General features: G+C 55.5%; 1 protein-coding gene and 1 long non-coding RNA gene across 2 annotated transcripts in view; one reads left to right on the top strand and one right to left on the bottom strand.

The window, feature by feature from the left end:
- Positions 1-5748: 5748 nt before the first annotated feature.
- Positions 5749-18139, top strand: part of ARHGAP23 (Rho GTPase activating protein 23) — a 78618-nt gene continuing 66227 nt past the window's right edge. Inside the window, exon 1 of the mRNA XM_077164599.1 lies at positions 5749-5841. Within this exon, the coding sequence (XP_077020714.1) occupies positions 5779-5841 (63 nt within the window). The 5' untranslated portion in view covers positions 5749-5778. The remainder of the gene's footprint in view (positions 5842-18139) is intronic.
- LOC143687544 (uncharacterized) lies at positions 10631-13257 on the bottom strand. The gene is made up of 3 exons (XR_013177568.1): positions 13019-13257; positions 12439-12570; positions 10631-10910 (listed from the first exon to the last, which is right to left on the bottom strand). It is a non-coding gene; the product is annotated as an uncharacterized LOC143687544 (long non-coding RNA).

Below are 18139 nucleotides of genomic sequence, written 5' to 3'. Positions count from 1 at the left end.
GGCCCTGGATGTGTCACTTGACCTCTCTGAGTCTGTTTCGTCATTTACATAATGGGGGCTAGTTACAGAAATTAAATGAAATAATGCTTATTGGCACACAGTAGGTACTCAACCAATTTTAATTCCTTTCCTCTCCATCTTAGTATTTTCAAGCCCCTTCTAGGTTGATGCCATGGTCCCTGCAGTTATTTTTTAACCTTTCGCATGCACTCCCAAGGTCAGGGGCACTGTCTCTGATTGCCCATTGTCACGCAGATAGGAACCCACAGGGCCTGCTTTCCCTGCACGTTGGTGTAGCCTTTCCAAACGTGAAACCTCAGAAGCAGTTTGCACCTCCAACAGGGTGCCAGGGATGGGGCACCTTTCCTCGGCCTCCTGCCCTAACACCCAGGCATTGCTGGGGTGTGGCTGACTTACACTGCTGCCACTCCAGAGATGCTGCAGTCCCCTGCTGCCACCCGAAGCCGCTGCCCAGAAGGTGCTGGGCTGAGGGCCCCAGCCGTGTGGCAGGTTGCGGAGGCCCTCTGGGCTCAGCCTGGCCAGGGGTCTTCACCCCACCCCCACTGAGGGGTATTCAGGTTGGATTCCTCTTATCCAGGATTCCTCAAGGCCCTAAGAGCAGGGGTGAAGGTGGACAGTGGCATTGCCTTGAATGGTCCGCTGCTCCCCCTACACCCCTAAAGACCTTCATTCTGGTTCAGCTCCTGGGATGCCTGAGCTTTTGCCAGAGCCCCTCCCCAACCTTCAGCCCTCAGGCCTCCTTTCTCTGCCACTTGGGAGTTGAGGGTGCTCAAGGTCTGGGTCAAACACTGCTTCCCAAGGCCCCCTGCCCTCTTGCCTCCTTATTGAAGTCTCCCGCTTTTGTTTTGCTCCCTCGCCTTCCCTGGACTGTGCGCTCACCTCTGTGGTTCATTGTCCTGTCCCCACCATCCCACGCTGCAGTTTGCATGTAGCGGGAGCTCAATAAGCGTTCGTTGACTTGAATGAACTGACTCTCCACCAGCTTTGGAGACTACAAATTGGGGTGGGGGTGGTATTGCCTTTGGGGGGCGACACCTGAATCTTGGGACTGAAAGCCAGAGGTGGAGGAACGTCCCTCCCCTCAGCTCTCTCCCTTCTGGCCCTGCCCTCCTGCTCTTCTCCACCAGGGGGTGCTCTTTCCCGTTTGGTGGACGGTCCTGACCCTGCCGCTAAGTTTATGGCCCTGTAACTTGGCTTCCACCCATTACTGTTTTTCATTCTTAGCTCCCAGAGAGCTTCAAATCCATTATCAAATGTAAGCCTCAGATTGGAGGCAGAATGAGAAAGCCGTATCGTTTTCATCTTGCAGAGGGTGAAACAGTTTCAGAGAAACTCTTGAGAAGTTGGTCATACAACTACCAGGTTGGCAGGAGGGAACTTGAACCCAGGTCTCTGGATTCTCAGTTTGGTGCTCCTCTGATGGCACCATACATACCCTCGCCGGCTCCTCAGCCAGGCCGGATCCTGACCCTGACCTCTCCCCACGCTGGCCCTCGGGAAGGCTGGTTCCTTTCCTGGCCCCCCACATTCTGTTTTTTCCCATCCACTCCACTACCACCTGCCCCTGGGCCTCAGGCGCACCCTCCCTTGTCTCCTGCTGCTTACCAAAAGCACGCTTAAGTCCCCTGCACCCAAACGGAAACCTCCTTTACCCTAGACTCACCTCTTCTGTCTAACTGTCCCTTCCTGCTAACTCTCCCGGTGGGCCAGTCCCCACTTTCTCACACTGTCGCTCCTCCCCACCCCTCTGAGCCCCTGAGAGAGCCCTCTGCCCTGCACAGTGCCTCCGCCTCCAGACTTCCTACTGCCCTTCTGCCTGCTGCCTCTCAGGCTCTCTCACTGCCTCCTCCCCTGGCCGCCCTGAAGGTGAGTGCTCCTGGATTACTGTGCTGCAGCTGGTCTCCTCTCACTCTACACTGCCCTTGGTGAAACTTTTTTTTCCATTTTTAAAAAACACTTTATTTTGAAATAATGTCAAACTTACGAGAAAGTTGCAAAAATAATGCATAAATAATACATAGAACTCTAACATCCCCTCCCCACCCCGATACCCAGATTCATCAACTAGTAGCATTTTGCCACATTTGTTATATCGTTCTGTTATCTATCAGCTGTCTAGTTTTCTAAACATTTGACAGTAGTTTGCATACATATGCTCCTACAACACTTACATTCCCATGCACATTTCCTAAGAACAAGGCCTCTCACTTATGTACCCTTTAAGTGCAGCTATCAAGTTCAAGAAATTAAACATTGACATAAAGCATATTGTCCAAATTCCATTTTTTTCCAGTTGTCTCAAAAATATCCCTTTGGGCCTTTTCCCCTCCACTATTAATTCCAGTCCAGGATCATGTATTGCCTTTAGTTGTCATTGTGGCTTCAGTCTCTCTCTCTTTCTAATTGTGGTAATGTATACACAACATAAAACTCTAAATCTGGCATACAATTCGGTGCTTCCACCACCATCATCCATCACCAAAACTTTCCATCAGTCCCTGGTGGATCTTAACCACGCTCCTGGTCTCCAGTCTCAGCGACCACGGATAAATTCCAAAGTCAGGTCTCTACCGACCCACCCCCACCCCCCACCCCCGCGTCTATTGCAAGAGACAGATCCAGGTTTTATGCTGCCAGGCATTTCTCCGCCAGCAGCCCAGCCTGTGGGGTAGATGCATGGACTCTTTGCCCAAATGCCTGGATTCAAATCCTTTGTGGCCTTGGGTAAAATACTTCAGCTCTGTAGGTCTCAATTTTCTGTCGGTAAGATGGGGATTGTGACACTCTCCATTTTCACGTGGCCTTTGTAAGGCTTAACTGGGCACACACTGCACACAGCCAGTCCACCTCATCTTCCGAGCCAGAAACCTTGGAGTTGTTCTAGATCCCCCATCTCCCTTCTCCACCCCCACTCTCCCTCCAAGTGGCCCACCAGGCAGTCCCCCACCCTGGTGCAACAGCCCATGCCCCACCCCAGCCGCATGGATCGCCCCCCCTGCCCATTGTCTTCCCCTGTTCCCTTCAGAGCAGCCAAGGGGCACCTCTTGGCTTAAATTCCCTGCCCCCCACAGGGAGGAATCTAAGTGCCTCGGGCCATGTCATTCCCCAGTCACATCCCAGCCTGGGTTTCCGGCCTCATCTCTCCCCGCTTCCTGCCCCTGGACCCTCAGCTGCAGCCCCACCGCTGGAGACTGCTCTTCCCTGCTTCCCCGCCTTTCTCCACGATAGTCCTTGGAGTGCCTTCCTTTCCCGATTCCCCACCTCAACCCTGTCCAATCAGCTTAATGCCATGTCTTCCGGGAAGCCTTCCTGGTTTCTCCAGGCAGTGATTGCTGTTCTTCTGGGCCAAGATTAGGTAAGAGCAGGACTCCTGGAGGGAAGGAACTGGGCCTTGTCTCTACATCTGTCCATTCCTCCACTCCTCCACCCCGACTCCTCCACCCCACACATGTTAGAGCTCCAGATAAGCATCTGGGAAGGAAGGTGACTGGGCACAGAGAGTAGTCTAAAAAGAGTGGAGGAGGAGCCCCTGCTGAGTGTTCAGGAGGGTCCTCAGTGAGGAACAGCACCCACCCCATCTTGGGCTCTATTGCCTGAAGCCCCAGAGAAACAGTGTAGCAGGAATAGAGTGGATTTGGGGGATGGCAGGAAGCAGGGAGTGATAGAGAGAGAGTCAGGGGGGATGAGGAGGCAGGATGGAGGGGAAGGATGAGAGGAAGAGGGGCTGAGGAGATGGAAGGGGAGGGCCAGGACAAGATGGGGGTGCTGGTCAAGGTACAGGAAGAGGTGGGGAGGGGCAGTGGGGGGGGGAGCAGGGAAGAGCCACACTTTCTGGGAAGTGGGCGGGGGCTGGGGAGGCGTGTGCGGCTCATTGTGGAGGGAGGAATTGGGTCTGGCCGGACAGAGTGTGAGCTCATTTCCTCTCACTGGCTCCTGCAGGGTCTGAGGGCATCAGGGCCTGGAAAAACTGAGCCAGGGGTACCCTAGCGGCTTCCACCCTCCTGCCTTCCCCTATGGACTCGGTTCAGTCTGGATTTCAGAAGTTCTTGCAGAAGACAACCATTTGTGGGGGGAGGAAAGACCTCTGGGCCCAAACCTTGTACTACTGGAGCTACAGGGCAGAAAGAAGCTGGAACAGGACCCCGGCTGAAGATTAAGCAACATTAAGTCGGTAGGAAGCACTGCAGTTAGACACAGGAAAGGCTTCCCAGAAGTGGGGGATAATTCTGACCTGGACAAAGCTGGGTGGGAAGGAAGAGGAGTTATTAACTGATCCCTCCCCTAGTATAAAACAGAATTTTTTCCCATTTGACTGTCAGGGAATTTAAAATAAAATAAAACATGAGATTTGAAAGCGAAATCAGGATCTCCTTTTTGTGGCTGGGAGCTCTCTCAATGATGGCCTAGTTGGTGTCTGGGCCACCCCAACCCCACCAGCATCTGAGCCCCTGATCCTGTGAGGGGGTGCGGGGTTAAGGGGGTGAGGGAGGGAGGGGCTTGGAGCTGATCAGCTCTCAGGAGTTGGAGGATGGTGAAGCAGGTGGGCTTTATGGGGGCTCTGTGCCCACAGGGAATGGGTGATCCCCACTTTCATTGCCTCTCTTCTCCAAGTCATGTTTCCATCCATCGGTGGCCTCTGCCTTCTTCTTTTTTTTTTTTTTTGTAATCCGGGCCGAAGAATACAGGCGCCCTTTAAATCTGTGAGAAGGCATGGGAAAGAGGAAGCACAGACTGTATGAAGTAGGAAGTGAGGATGAGGATTAGATAGCAGAATGAACTTGCCAGCAGAAATGTAGAAGTGAGGTACTGTGCCTCTGCGGGCTGTCACGGATGGGCTAGAAGGGAAGTGAGGAGCAGGCTCAGGAATCCCCAGTGGCTCTTTGGGCCCAGATTGGTGTGAAGCTGGGAAGCAAGGCTGTGGGAAGCTTGTGACTGGGAGGTCGGGGCTGGCGGGGGGTGGGGGGGCTCTTTGCTCTCCCGCCTCCCACTGCAGAAGAGTCTGTGGGCCAGTCCAGAGGCCGGAGCCACAGGGCAGCTGGGTGGGGATTGGAAGGAGCCTGGGCTGAGCCCCTGCGTGGTGGGAGACTTTTGCTGGGTTGAGGGGCGTGGAGCCCCTGGAGGCTCTCTCTCCCTGTGGGCAGCTCAGTCTCTGCCCTTGTGTCTCAGCTTTCATGGGTCTCTGAAGGGAAGGCTCCCCAAGCCTTTTCCTGTCTTTCCCTCTCTTCCATTTCCTTTTTGCCTCTGGCTTTCTCTGCCTCTCTCTGCTATCTCTGTTGTTGTTGCTTCCTGGTATTTTTTGTGTCTCTCAGTCTCTTGGTCTCTGACCATCTCTAGCTGTGACTTTCTCTGCTTCCTTCTCCTTTCCTTCCTCCGTCACCCTGTGCCCATTCTGGGTTCGGTGCCCTTGTGCTCTCCACGGCCGGGACCATCGCCCATCTGGGCGGGTCCCCTGGAGGCAGGCACAAGCTCTGTCTCCCCGAGACGGCCCCCGCCCCTCTCCGGAGTCCCTTCCGATCTCCAGCTCCTCTGCCAGTTTAAAACCCCGCCTCGGCCCCCTCACCAGCCGGGTAGAGGCCCTCGGGGCGGCGGGTCGGGGGCCGGGCGGAGGGACGGAGGGGCCGCGCGGGGGAGGAGCGAAGGGGCGGGCCTGGGGGGGGAAACCCACTCCGCGCTCGGCCCCGCCCCCGGCCCCGCCCCCTCGGGTCCCTCTCGGCGCCCCCAGCCGTGCCCTGGCCGCAGAGCCACCGCTGCCGCCCGATGAATGGAGTCGCCTTCTGCCTGGTCGGGATCCCGCCGCGCCCGGAGCCCCGGCCCCCGCAGGTGAGGGCGCTGGGCCCGGGGAGCGGGCGGAGCGGGCGGCCCGGGGTGGCGGCGCCTCTGCTCGGCGGGCACAGGCTGCGGCGCCCGGCGCGGGCACCGCGGGCACGGCTGCGAGGGACACCTGCGGGCGGCGTGCGGGGAGGCGGCCGGAGCGCGGGCTGCCGCGGGCAGGGGGCGGGAAGGACGGAGGTAGGAAGCAGGGCCGAGACGGGCACCGGGCTGCCGGGGCCGGGGGCACCGACCTGGGCGGCCGTGCCAGTTCCCGGGCGGCCGGGCAGCGGGGGCAAGAGGCTCGCGCCTTTTGTCTGCGTTTTCCAGGCGGGGCGCCTGCCGCGTTTCCTCTGCCCGAGTTTTCGTTTTCCGTTGGCGAGGCCCCGGCACAGCTGGAGGGAGAGGGAGTGGGGGAGGGGGGTCCCAGAGGGGGCCGTCCTCGGCAACAGCGGCCCCCCGGACGCCCCCCTTCCCGCGCCGCACTAGTCCCCCTCCAGGCCGGAGTGTGCTACCAGCTGCGGGGCACGGGTCGGCCGCCCCCCTGGGTCCTAGGGAAGAGAAACAGGGTCGGGACCCCCAGCAGTGCAGACGCCGCTGCCCTCCCCTCTGCCCTCTCCAGTAACGCCAGGGCATTACTCAGTGCGGGCCCGCTTTGCTTGGGTTCTGTCATCGGCCAGCTGCTGAGGCCCGGGAGGGGCTGGGCCCTCCTGGGACACCCACACACATTCCCCTCCCATCCGGAATCGCAGAACTGAACGCTGTCAGGCTAGTAGTTTCCTGAGCTTGGGAAAGAAGTTCCCAGGGGGTCCAGGTTGGAGTCAAGTCCCGGACTGAGGCCTCTTCTTTTTTTGACAGGGCTGGACAGTTTAGGGGTTGGTGTTCCCAGACCTGCCCCCAGTGTTTGAGCTGGAATCTGGTCCTTTGCAAACTCTTCCTGAATGTATATGTTCAGTTCTTCCTCTGTCTGAATTACTCTCCTCCCCTATCCCCCACCCCCTTTCAGCCGAAGTGTGGTTCCTAATTACAAACTTGAAATTCAGGATGGACAGGGGGTAGGGGTGGAGGTCATTAAGCATGAGTCCCTTGCCCCCACACCCCCACCCCAACACATACTGCAGTGGTGACGCAGCTGGGGGTGCATGGCGTTTGATCCCCTTCTGCCAGGTCACCAGCCCCGTTCCCAAAGTGGCCAACTCTCCCTGAGATGTGCTCATTGGCATGCAGTTCCAATCTCCATTATATAACCAGGCACTTTGCCTCCAAACGCAGCCCAAAGGCCCCCAGCTCTGGCTCTGTTTCCAATTGCTTGTGAGGTGGTTGGGTCCACCCCAGAGTCAGTCATCTGAGGCCCTCCCTCCACTTGGGAACATGAGAGCAGTAAACCACCAACATTCAAGGCTGGATCCGAGGGCCTCTGATGCCCTGTGCGGGGGAGGCACGTGTTGGGTCCCATTTTAAAGCAAGAATCTGAGGTTTTATGGTGATAGTGCCAAACTTGGATATCCTGGTGGTAGTTAGGCCACAAGATAAAGCTTGGGAAAGGGGCTGTTAATGGGAAGGTGCTTTGTGACACAATGGGGAGTGGGGTAGGCCTGGGAGGAGACCCAAAAAAACTTCCTTGGGTATTTTGACTTTTCTCCAAGGCCCTCAGTTTCCTCTTTGCCCAAGCAGGGTGGGAGTGGACCTGGGGATTGGGCCTTGTGCTCGGGCAGCCTGGATGGGGCCTTTCTGTGCTCCTCCTCAGAGCGACATGAGCTCCTGGGGAGGGGAAGCAGGTCTGTCTGGCAGCCGAGGGGGTAATCTTGGCGTGAATGGGAGTAAAGATGAAGGAAAGGACTGTTTATAATATAGTGAGATGGAAATCATGAGGTATAAGATTAAAAGAAAGACTAAAAGGAGAAAAATACAAGTTACAGCATGAGGGATTGCAGTCAGATATTTGGAAGAACTTCCAGGGAGAGGGTTGTGAGCTAGAGCATCACAAACTGGAGCATCATGCAGGAAAGTTTCCTTCAGTTGTAGTTGGTTAGGTGGATTCCTGTAATGTCGGATCCCAACATAGAAATCCATAGAGTCATAGGGCATAGAAATATATTCAGGTGAGCATATAAATTAGCGCCTAGAAAAACATGGGCTTTTAAGGAGAGGAAGTTGTTTTAATTGTATAAGTGAAAGCTCAGACGAACTAGCACTTACTCTGGGCCAGGATTTATATAAATTAGCTCATATAATCCTCACGACAATGCAGTGAGGTGGATACTATTGTGATCCCCATTTTACGGTTGGAGGCACTGAGGCACAGAGAGTTAATAACTTGGACAGCTAGAAGGGGCAGAGCCAGACTAGGAATCCCATCCTTCTGTTCCAGAGTCTATGGATTCACCCTCACCGTTCAGCTTCTCGGGCTCTGCTTGCCCCACTATTACTCCCAACCCAAAACCGGGTCCATCTTAGACACAGCCCAAGGTCAAGGTCAACCTCTTGCTTGGTTGTTTATCTTTGAGCTGGGACAGGGAAGCTGAGGGGCCGTGAAAGCCTCAGGTGTCCATCTGTGGTCATGGAGAGTAATCGGGTGATTTACTCCTCCCCCCGCCCTCCCCCCCAGATGCTGGTCCGCAGCCCTGGGGGCATGGCTCGGGTCATTGGTGTTTCCTCCCAAAGGGGCATCAGCCCTGCCCTGCTGACGACAGGGGTTCTAAGGGGGGACATTGACTCGACCAGGGATTTGGACCAAGCCCGGTTTTAATTATCTTGCTCTCTCTCCCTTCCAGAGAGTGCCATGACTAGGGCCTGTGGGAGCTGATTCTGTCTTTCCCCTAGTCCCCCCACCCCCTATAAACAGCCCTTTTTAGATCCAGGCCCCCTGTTTCATGTGAAATTGTGCCAGCTTGTCAGCAGGGCAGTGCTAGTCAGTGCCAGGCGGGCACCCCCTCCTCCACCGCCTCTGTTGGCCATCAGGCTGGACGGCCTTGGGACTGGACTTTGGGGCAAGTTGAAAGCCCTGCAGGGGTAGGTGTCTTCATTGCCTGCCAGAGTGGGTCAGGACCACAGGGGTCATCCTGTCCGACTCCCTCGTGTTACAGTGGGGTAGCCGAAGCCAGAGACCACCCTAGGTCACTTAGCCTGATGGGGGCAGCCAGGAACTCAGGTTTTCTGACTGTCAAGCTCCTGGGCCCTGCCTCTCCCTAAATGGTTCCGTCCTCATGCCCCCTTCGAGGCAAGGCTCTGGGACTGGGCCTGGGGGGGCGGGGGCAGGGATGAGGTCACAATGTGTCCTTTTCATCTCTGTGTCCCCAGCGGCCAGCACAGTGCCTGGCACAGGGTGGCTCTCCACAAATGTTTGTGAAGTGCAGGCCAAGGAGTGGCCCCTCCTTGGCCCTCTCTGCTCTATCCCTGGCACCATAACGGTCGGTCTACAGGTGGGGCTCCCCACCGGAGTTATTTGAGGGCAAAAAAAATAAGCAACCATGTCCATCATGCTTACCATATAGGTAGGTGCTGTTATCATCCCAGATGGCGGATGAAGAAACTGGCACAAAAAGATTCTTTGGCTTACACAGCTACTAAGTGGCAGAGCTGAATCATTGGCCATGCTCTTAAGCTCATTCCAAGCAGCATCTGCGGTGTTATTTTTGTCTTGGTGTCCACAGTGCCTCACTCACAGCCAGTGCTAAGGGAATGTTTGTTGACTGACTACCTGACTGACTGACTGAATATATGAATGATAGGACAGTGTATGGAAAAATCACAGAATCCTGTAACTTGACCTTTTGAAGTTTGTTGCGGTTGGAGTCTTGGAAAGGTAGACTGGAGGTGCCTCACTGTTATCTGCTCCAAGAGTGCCTGAGACAAGACTAGAGAAGAAGGGAAAGTTCACCCACAGCCCATCAGAACTCCTCCAAGACTTGAAGGGAGCCACTGGGAGCTCCCCCCACCCCCTATCTTCTGGGTTCTCTCTGCTCAATCTCCTTCCCTCTTCCTCCAGAGATCTGAAGGGATGGTGCCGAAGAATGGTACATGGGAAAAGACTGCAGGCCAGATGAAAGAGGCCTGCTCCTTTTTCATCTCTCTGCCCCTGAGATGTTCAGCCTATTGCATCACTTGGGTAGAAGATTCTGTCCCTTTTGAGTTGGAGGCCCTTGGGGCAAGGCCAGTCATTGCTATCAATTCCCATCTCTTATGAGAAGAGGTGTTCGATCTTTAGCCACTACTAGTCCTAAATCTTAGGCCCAGGGTCATCTCTAGCCTCCTATTTCTGGGCAGTTGACCTCTCCCCCTTCTAAGCCCCACTCCCAGGCTGGAATTAACATCAGCCAGTCTAGCCTCAGGCCACACCTCATCTGCTGATGAAAGCTGGGGAGGGGCCGGCTGGGAACAGAGAGGACTCAGCGTGGGGGCCGGCACTCCTGTTGAACACGGACACTCACCATGGGACCTGAGTGGCCTTGTTTTCTGTGGCCAGGGCCTGGCCTGGCCCCTCAATAATGGTGGGAGGCAGGAGCACCGAGTGATTGAATCTCTCGGCCCTGCCTTCAGTCTAACAAGGTTCAAGTTTCATCTCGGCCCCTTATTCACTGTGTGACCTGGGACAAGTTACTTAATCATTTTTAGCCTCTGTTTTCATATCTCTGAAATAATCCCTAAGAACGGTTGGAAGGATTACATGAGGCAATGCAGGTAAAGTGGCTGACATTTGGTAATCTCAATAAATGCTGGCGACTCTTATTAAACAGACAATAATCAGTGGAAATGAGAAGCAGCACACTTTCGGCTCGATAAAAAGAACCTTTATGGTCAAAGCAATCCGAAGAGTAAAGAAGCTGCCCCTCGAGGTGGCGAGGCCCCCACGGCTGGAAGTGGGCCAGAGAGCCTTCGGGCCCTGGGGGGTGGGGGGCTTGACACAGAAAGCCTGAAGCACCCTGCTTTGGAATCAGCACTGTGTGAGAAGGAATTAGGAGCTGACGAGTCCTGGGCCCTGCTGCTGGGGCCGGGGGAGAGGAGACAGCCACCTCAGGCTCCTAGGAACGTGAGTGGCTGAGGTTTGAACTGGGCAGCTCCTGGGAGAAAGACGGCGGGTCCTGGAAGGAAGGGCGGATAAGGTTCTGGTGGGTGGGAGGCGCGGGAGGCCCCTTGCGGGCCTGGGGAGGCCTGGGTGGTTGGGGGGCGCAGCGGAGCCTGGGTCCTGGCCTTGGAGCCTGCCCCACCGCCGCCCCCACATCCTGGCTGCCAGGGGCCAGGGCGTGAGTGTGGGTGTGTGGGGGGGACTGGTGGCTCCCCGCCTTGCCCTTCCTTCTTCCTCTTCTCCTAGGGGAGGGACAAGGACTACTACTCTCCGTGGCAAGAAGCCCGGGCCTGTGAGGAGCGGAACTGGGGGAAAGAAAGACTTCTTATGTCCAGTGCATTTGGGGGAGTCGGGGGTCAGGGAACAGTGGGGCCTTTGTCCGGGGCTGCCGGGAATCTGGCTGAGGTGCAGGCCCTGGGTCTGGCGGGGCCCTCAGCAGGCAAGTCCTCTTTGAAGTGACCTTTGCAAAGCTCGGCCCCGGGACCCTGGGAGGAGAGACAGCTCGGGGTGGGGCCTGGGGGATGACAGAGACCCACAAACCAGGGCCCGAGGGACAGAGACGGCCCCAGTGCAGGCCTGTGGGCCTGAGCAGGCTGGCAGGAGGTGTGTGGGCTGGAGGAATGTGGCCAGGCTGGGGGCATGTGGGAGCCACCTGGGAGAACGGCATGGTCAAAGGGTCTTGGCCTCAAGTCAGGGTCACGTAAGGAGGAGAAGAGTTCAGTTTAGCCTCTGCCTGGTTTCTGTCAGTCCCCAGCCTGATTTCTTTTTGACTCTGGTCTCCTAAATCAGCAGCTTCTTCTTCCTCATAAATTTCCTCAATGAGCGTGAGAGCTGCTTGGAGAAGATGGTGTGTGGACACAAGACTTAAAAGTCCTTTGGTAAGAGGGGGTGGAGATCTGGGCTATCCGGAGTTTTTCCTGCTCCTAAGAGCCCCCAAAAGGCCGGAAGGGGAGGCTGAAACAGAGACCCCCTCCCTCCACTATAGAATTTTCCTCCTTCTCAAGGTGGAGGAAACAGTGTATTGTTCCCCAAAAGAGAGGGAGGGGAGAAGAAGCCAGCCTGAGAGGGATCTTCGTATGTTTCAGCTGGAGGGAATATTAGAGGCTGTCCCCTCCCCCTGACTCCTCATTTGACACATGGAGAAACTGAGGCCTAGAGAAAATACAGCCCAAAGAGATGGAGGCAGAGGGGAAAGAAGCTTCCTTTCCCCTCTGCCTTTCCTTCCAAGACGATAGAAGCCAGGCCAGAAGGACAGCGTCCTCAAGGTGCTGAGCTGTAACCCAAGGGCAGAGGGGACATGCCCCAAATCCCTTCAGCTCTGACCTGCTGCAATTCCTTGAAAAGAAGGAGAGGAAGAACAGGTTTCCATTGGTGGGTTCCCAAGGCCCACGTAGGAAAAGGGACTCGGAGTTTTTAGACTGAGCAGTGGACAGTGGAGCCTTTGGCAGCCCAGGTCGAACCTGGATGCTGCTTTCCAGTTCATGTCCCCTTACCCCATCTCTCATGGCTCCCCTGTGCTTGGGAACTCTTCTAAATCTCCTTACCTCTCCCGGAGGTGTGGCCCTGGCTCCTCCCCAAGAGGGCGGGAAGAGGGAGCGGAGGTGGGAACCCTTGCGGCCTGTTCTGGTGCTCTCCCCTATCTTGCGGTGGCATCTGCAGAGCTGAGCCCTCATTAGCTGTAATGAAACCTTGGCATTGTTCCCCCACCTCCCCGCAGCACCTGGGGGCTGAAGGGGGCAGCTGGGGTTAGGGTCCAGAGCCCAGGAGGGGGTGGAATCTCTACATGAGGGGTGGGTAGGAAGAGGCAGGAAATGGGGGCCAGCCATACAAGGCTGGGGCTGCTGATCAGAAGAAGAAATATCTCCCCCTTCCTTCCCCACTTGGAGCTTTTCCTCCTCCGGTGGCTCCCAGAGGCTCCCTCAGTGCCAGAGAAAGTGTTATCTGAGAGACCAAATGTGGCCTAGAGGGAGGCGGGGTGGGGGAGCGAGCTGAGGACATTCCCAGGCCTGTCTTGCACAGAGTGTCCCTCCTGCTCTCTCCCTAATTTCGGCCTGGGGCAGGAGAAGAAGCACCTGATGAGAAACGGAAGGCGCTGGGGCTTGGGAAAACCAATGCAAACCACACCTTCATTCATTCTGCCATCACTTCTTGCGTTCCCTCTATGTTCCAGGCTCTCTCTGGGGCTTTTGGGACCTAGTTGAATAAGACACAGCCCATCCCTCAAGGGGTTCCAGTTTAACTGGGGGTCCGGGGGATAGACCCACAGAAGTGAGTTACCTGTCAGGACAGGATCTGTCCAGGTGGTAATGGCAGCAACCATCTATTGGGCATCTATTATGTGCCACATGCTCTGAGGAGCCTACCATTCCTTGTTTTCACCGTGCCTTTATTTGAGTATTAATGTCGTCAGAAAGGTCTGAGCAGTTGTTCAAAGATGGAAACAGTTGCTGGGTGCAATTACCATAGGGACTGGTTAAAAGCAATGAAATAGGATTAGTCTCCCTTCTCTCAGCTCCTGTTTCCAAACCTATTATTAAATTGAGGGCCCTTTAGTGAAAGGTCTTTTAATCACTTTTCAGGGGCCACCATGAAATGGTTGTATATTTATAAATGTAAGAACTGAGAGTCCAAGAAGGTAAATAACTTCGCCCAAGGTCACTCCAAATCTGAATTAACTTGAACCGCAATTTAAACCTGGGTCTTTCTGAGTCCTAAGCTTGTCCTGTGGCTGTTGCTACATTCCCTGACGAGGAAGAGCCTGGCGGGGGTGGACCGGAGGGCCCATGCTTCCCTTCCTCGCAAGAGCTTGTGGGCTTTGGGGTCTGCTTCCAGCCATTCCGCAGAGGCCCATCAAAATGGGGGCCCCTGGGGGGGGGCAAGGGACTTGTGCTTTGCTTGGGTGGGCTCATCCTCCCCCACCCCTGTTGCCCACCTCGGGCCAGCCTCATGCTTGTATTTAATTAAACATCTTCTTTTCTGAACCCTCAAAACAAAAAAAGAACCTGGCGGATATCTCCCTTGGAAAGTGGACCCCCCAGCTGAGCCTTGAAGTACGAGTAGGGTGAGCAGAATGAAGGAGGGGGATGTAGACAGTACGATTATGTCCTGCTTCTCAGGGGCTCCCCTGGGTGTAGGGGTTCTCCTTGTGCCTGCCTGTGGGGGGTTGTTCCTGAGTGGGACAGGGCACCCCAGGGCCCCATCAATAAATGTAGGCCAAACCCCTGTCTCCTCTAAAGCTGCTCTAGCTCTGAGGCTTCATGGAAGGGGCAGATGTGAGGCTTACCAAGGAGGCCAGACTTGAAAGATGTTTGCTGAGTAGACAAAAGAAGGGTGGAGGGAAGGGCATGCCAGGCAGAGGGCCCCAGCTCGGACAAAGGCAAGGAGGCCGAAACAGCCTGGCCTGTTAAGGGGCTGATGAATGCAAGATTGCAAGTGAAGAGAGGGGAGATTGCCAGAGCTGACCAGGGCCAGATCCTGTCCCTCTCTCCTGCCAGCAGGGTGGACTCCCCATGCCATACTGAGAGACAGCTACCGTGGAGCCATGTAAGAGTGTTAAGCAGTGGAGGCAACAGACCAGGTGACAGATGACGAGGGCTGAAACTGGAGTTGGAGATGGAAGGAGTGAGGTAGAGGTGGGGTACATCACCCTCTTCCACTTTCTAGGAAGTTACCATAGCAACTTTTCCCCTTATGTGGACTAGCTTTCCCTGCTTTCTGTTTCTCAAACTCCTATTCATCCTTCAAGGCCCAGTTCAAATATCATTGTCTCTGTAAACTTGCTCAAACACAGCTTGCTCAAATATATGAAGATTCCCTCCTCTGGTCACTAGACCTTAAGCCCCATGAGGGGAGGCACTTTGACTTGCTCACTGCTCTATCTCTAGCTTCTAGACTGGTGCCTGGCACACAGCAGGTCCTGTTGAATGAATACTGATGACTGAGGGACTGAGTGTTCTCATAGCACCTCACACTGCACTGTGAGGACTTCAACAGTAATAGAAAGAATATTGGATGCACCAAACGTTTATCGAGCACTTCAGTGCCAGACACAGCTCTAGTGAGTACTTTGTACATAGTATCTCTTTAATCTGCACAAAAGCCCCATAAGGAATAAATTTTCTCCATTTTATAAATGCAGAAGCAGAGGCTCAGAGAGATTAGTAACTAGCCAAAGAACACACAGCCAGGAAGAGAGCCCAAGTTGAAACTTTTTAATACAAATTCCTCTGAATCCTGTTTAGGAACTTTAAAATGCTGTGCTCCACAGCCTCTTAGCTGATGCATGCCTGTCTCTTTGATTGTTATAAAATCAGGTACTGTTTTATTAAATTTTTGGAAACTCTTTTGGTCAAAGAAAGGAGTGAAGATTTGTTGAGCAACTCCTGTGTGCCAGGTATTCAATATTGAGTCCTCTCATGAATTCCACTTACAGTTGAGGAGACTGAGGTTTGGAGAGGGAAGGGACTTGTCCAAAGTCACACTGCTGGGACCTGAACTCTAGCCTGTCTGCCTCCTCTTTCCCCAGAATCACTAGGCTCACCTTACAGCCCAGCTGTCAGGTGCTGCCCTGTCAGTGGTCTCAGAATGAAAGTGAGAAGCTGCCCTCTCAGGCTGGCTGGCTTGTTCAGGGGGCCCCAGGGAAAGGAGGGACCACGAAGTGGGTCTCTTGCCCAGCATGCTTTCCGCAGGGGTCACTGATGAGAAAAGGGAGTCCCGGGGCTGGAATGGGGACCGTAGTAATTTCCCAAGTGTCGCTGCCAACGTGAGCTTCAAGGAGGTGAGGCTGGCCTGGCCCTGGGGTGGCCAGGGTGCTGCAGGGGGCAAAGCCTGAGCAGGTCCATGACAGAGGAAGGTGAGAGGCCTCTGAGCTGTATGTCTATGGGATTTTAGCTGTGGGTGACAGGAAGGGACCTCCAGGTTTGGGACGTGTAGCCTGCGCAGGTAAAAGCGTGCGTGGTCGGGGACCCCATGCGGCGGCTGAGGGCTGGGCTGCCTCTGGTTCAGGGCCCCTTCTGCCCAGGCACCCAGACCCACAGGGACCAGCCCGCTGCCCTCTATTTGCATGTCATCTGCACAAGCACAGCCGCTCAGACTTTGTCCCCAGAAGTGTGCCTTGGCCCGTGCCCCACTCCGGGCCCCCTGTGCGGAGCTTGAGTGGAAGGAATGGTGGGGGGGGTGGCCTGTGGGGTGGGAAGGGCCAACCCAGGCTGCCAGCTGGGCTGCACTATTCATAGCCTGAGGGCTGGTCTAGTTCACATATTTGGCGTGCCTCGCGTCTGGTGGCGTCTGGTGGCCCCGAGGCTGCCCACTCCGCCCTCCCCTCTCCCCTCCCTGCTCCCTCTGCCCCTTTCCCCGCCTTCGTCCTCTCAGCCAGTCTTCTGTAAAAACAAGGATGTCTGAGCTGCCCCATCATGGCCAAGCCTGCACAGGGAAACTGAGGCTCAGCGAGGGGCGTGCCTTTCCACAGAGCACAGAGGGGGAAACTGGTGGTAACAGGCGGCTAAGGACCTGGGATCTGCCAGCAGGCAGACCTCGGCTCCAACTGTGGTCCTGAGCCCGCAGTGGCTGGAGGCCCAGAGTAGTCCCTCAGCTGGCAAGTCAGAGAAGCTTTTTAAGAGTCACACTGAGACCTGGACGATAAGGGGCCAATCAAAGGAAGATGCGGGAGGGGAGAGACAAGCATATTTCAGGGAGAGAGAGCTGGGTATATGGTGGGCCAGCCCTGTGTAGGCAAGGGTTTGGCATGTTTGGGAACCCGTGAGGTCAGCTGGTTGGAGCATGGCCAGCTGGGGTGTAGGGAGAGAGAACTCAGCAGAGGATTGAGGCAGCTTCCCTTTTCTCCCCACCCTTCACTCTCTGGACTAGCACTCCAACTTTCCGGATCTGGTTCCTGTGGAGAAAAGGGTAGGAGTGTGAGGAGACGGACAAAGATCTGAAGCAGGCCTGGCCCAAGGTGGACCCCTTCCGGGTGTCTCTCTGACCAGAGGCTCATCGTTCTGAATGTTTCTTCAACATTCAGAAACAGTATGCTGGGCACCTGCCCTCTGCCAGGTGCTATGCCAGGGGCTGGGGAGTCAACTGCCAGCAACGCAGACACAGTCCCTGTCTCTAGGACTCACCGCTTTGGAGGAGGGATGCTGGCCAAAATAACCTCGTAATATACAGACATTAACTTGGACAGGGCTGTGAGAAGTGCACAGGGACCCGACCTCGGCTGAGGGGCGGGGGAGGTGTCTCTGGGAAGGCACAATTTTTGCTGAGAGCTGCAGGGTGAGTAGGAATTCATTAGGGTATGGGTTGGTGGGGAGGACACTGCAGGAGCTGGAGAAAAGGGAATAGCATTCCAGGGAAAGCATGTGCAAAGGACCTGAGCTGGAAGGGTGCCTGCCCTCCCAGGAACTGGACGGAGGCCCATTTGGCTGGAGCACAAGGCGGGTATGTGTGTGTGTGTGTGTGTGTGTGTGTGTGTGTGTGTGTGTGTGTGTGTGTGTGTGTGTGTGTGTGTGTGTAGTGGGTGTGGAGGCCAGAGGCACATCCCACAGGGCTTAGTAGTCATAATAGTAAAACAGTTTAGATTGTTAGGGGTCAGAGGGGTGACGGTGGCAGCGGGCCGTGGGCAAGTGGGCAGATTCAGGAGACTGGGGAAGTGGAGTCACTCTGGCTGGTGGGATGTAGGTCTGGGCCCATAATGGCCTCCCATTTGTTTGTTCCTAGCATGCTTTCCCAGCTTTGTGGGACTGCTACCCCTTCTTCATTTTGAGGTTGAGGGAATAAGAAAACCTGTTTGACCTTGAAAGGTGACCTTGAGGTCACACAGCCAGAAAAGGGCCAGGACCCATATCAACGGCAAGTGTGGTGCTCTGTTGGCATTAGCCTCTTCCATGCCGGAGCCCTCTCTCACTGCCTCTCTCCCCTACCCCCTGGGGACCCCGTGGGGTAGCCAGGCCTCCCCTCCCTAGCACAGAACTGGGGGTGGGGGGTGCAGGGGCAGCAGGCCGGGGTGGGGGCCCAAGAGGCTGCGCTGCTGTTAAATGAGGTAATGCATGTGTGGCATGCCTGGCATATATCAGCACTTGGCAAACACTAATCACCGCAGTGGCTGTCATCATGCCCCCAAATGTGGAGCCAGGTAGACCGGTGAGGAGGGAGCCTCTGGGAACCAAGACGATGCCACCTGTCGCCCTCTGACCACAGAGCCCAGCCCAGAAACCAACCCAGCTCCCTCAGGGACAGGAGCTCAGGGGA

Source organism: Tamandua tetradactyla, chromosome 6 (genome assembly GCF_023851605.1).
Source record: "Tamandua tetradactyla isolate mTamTet1 chromosome 6, mTamTet1.pri, whole genome shotgun sequence".
In the NCBI taxonomy this organism is placed as follows: Eukaryota; Metazoa; Chordata; class Mammalia; order Pilosa; family Myrmecophagidae; genus Tamandua; species Tamandua tetradactyla.
The sequence above is the reverse complement of the archived record's forward strand: the minus strand, read 5'-3'. Positions and strand labels throughout refer to the sequence as shown.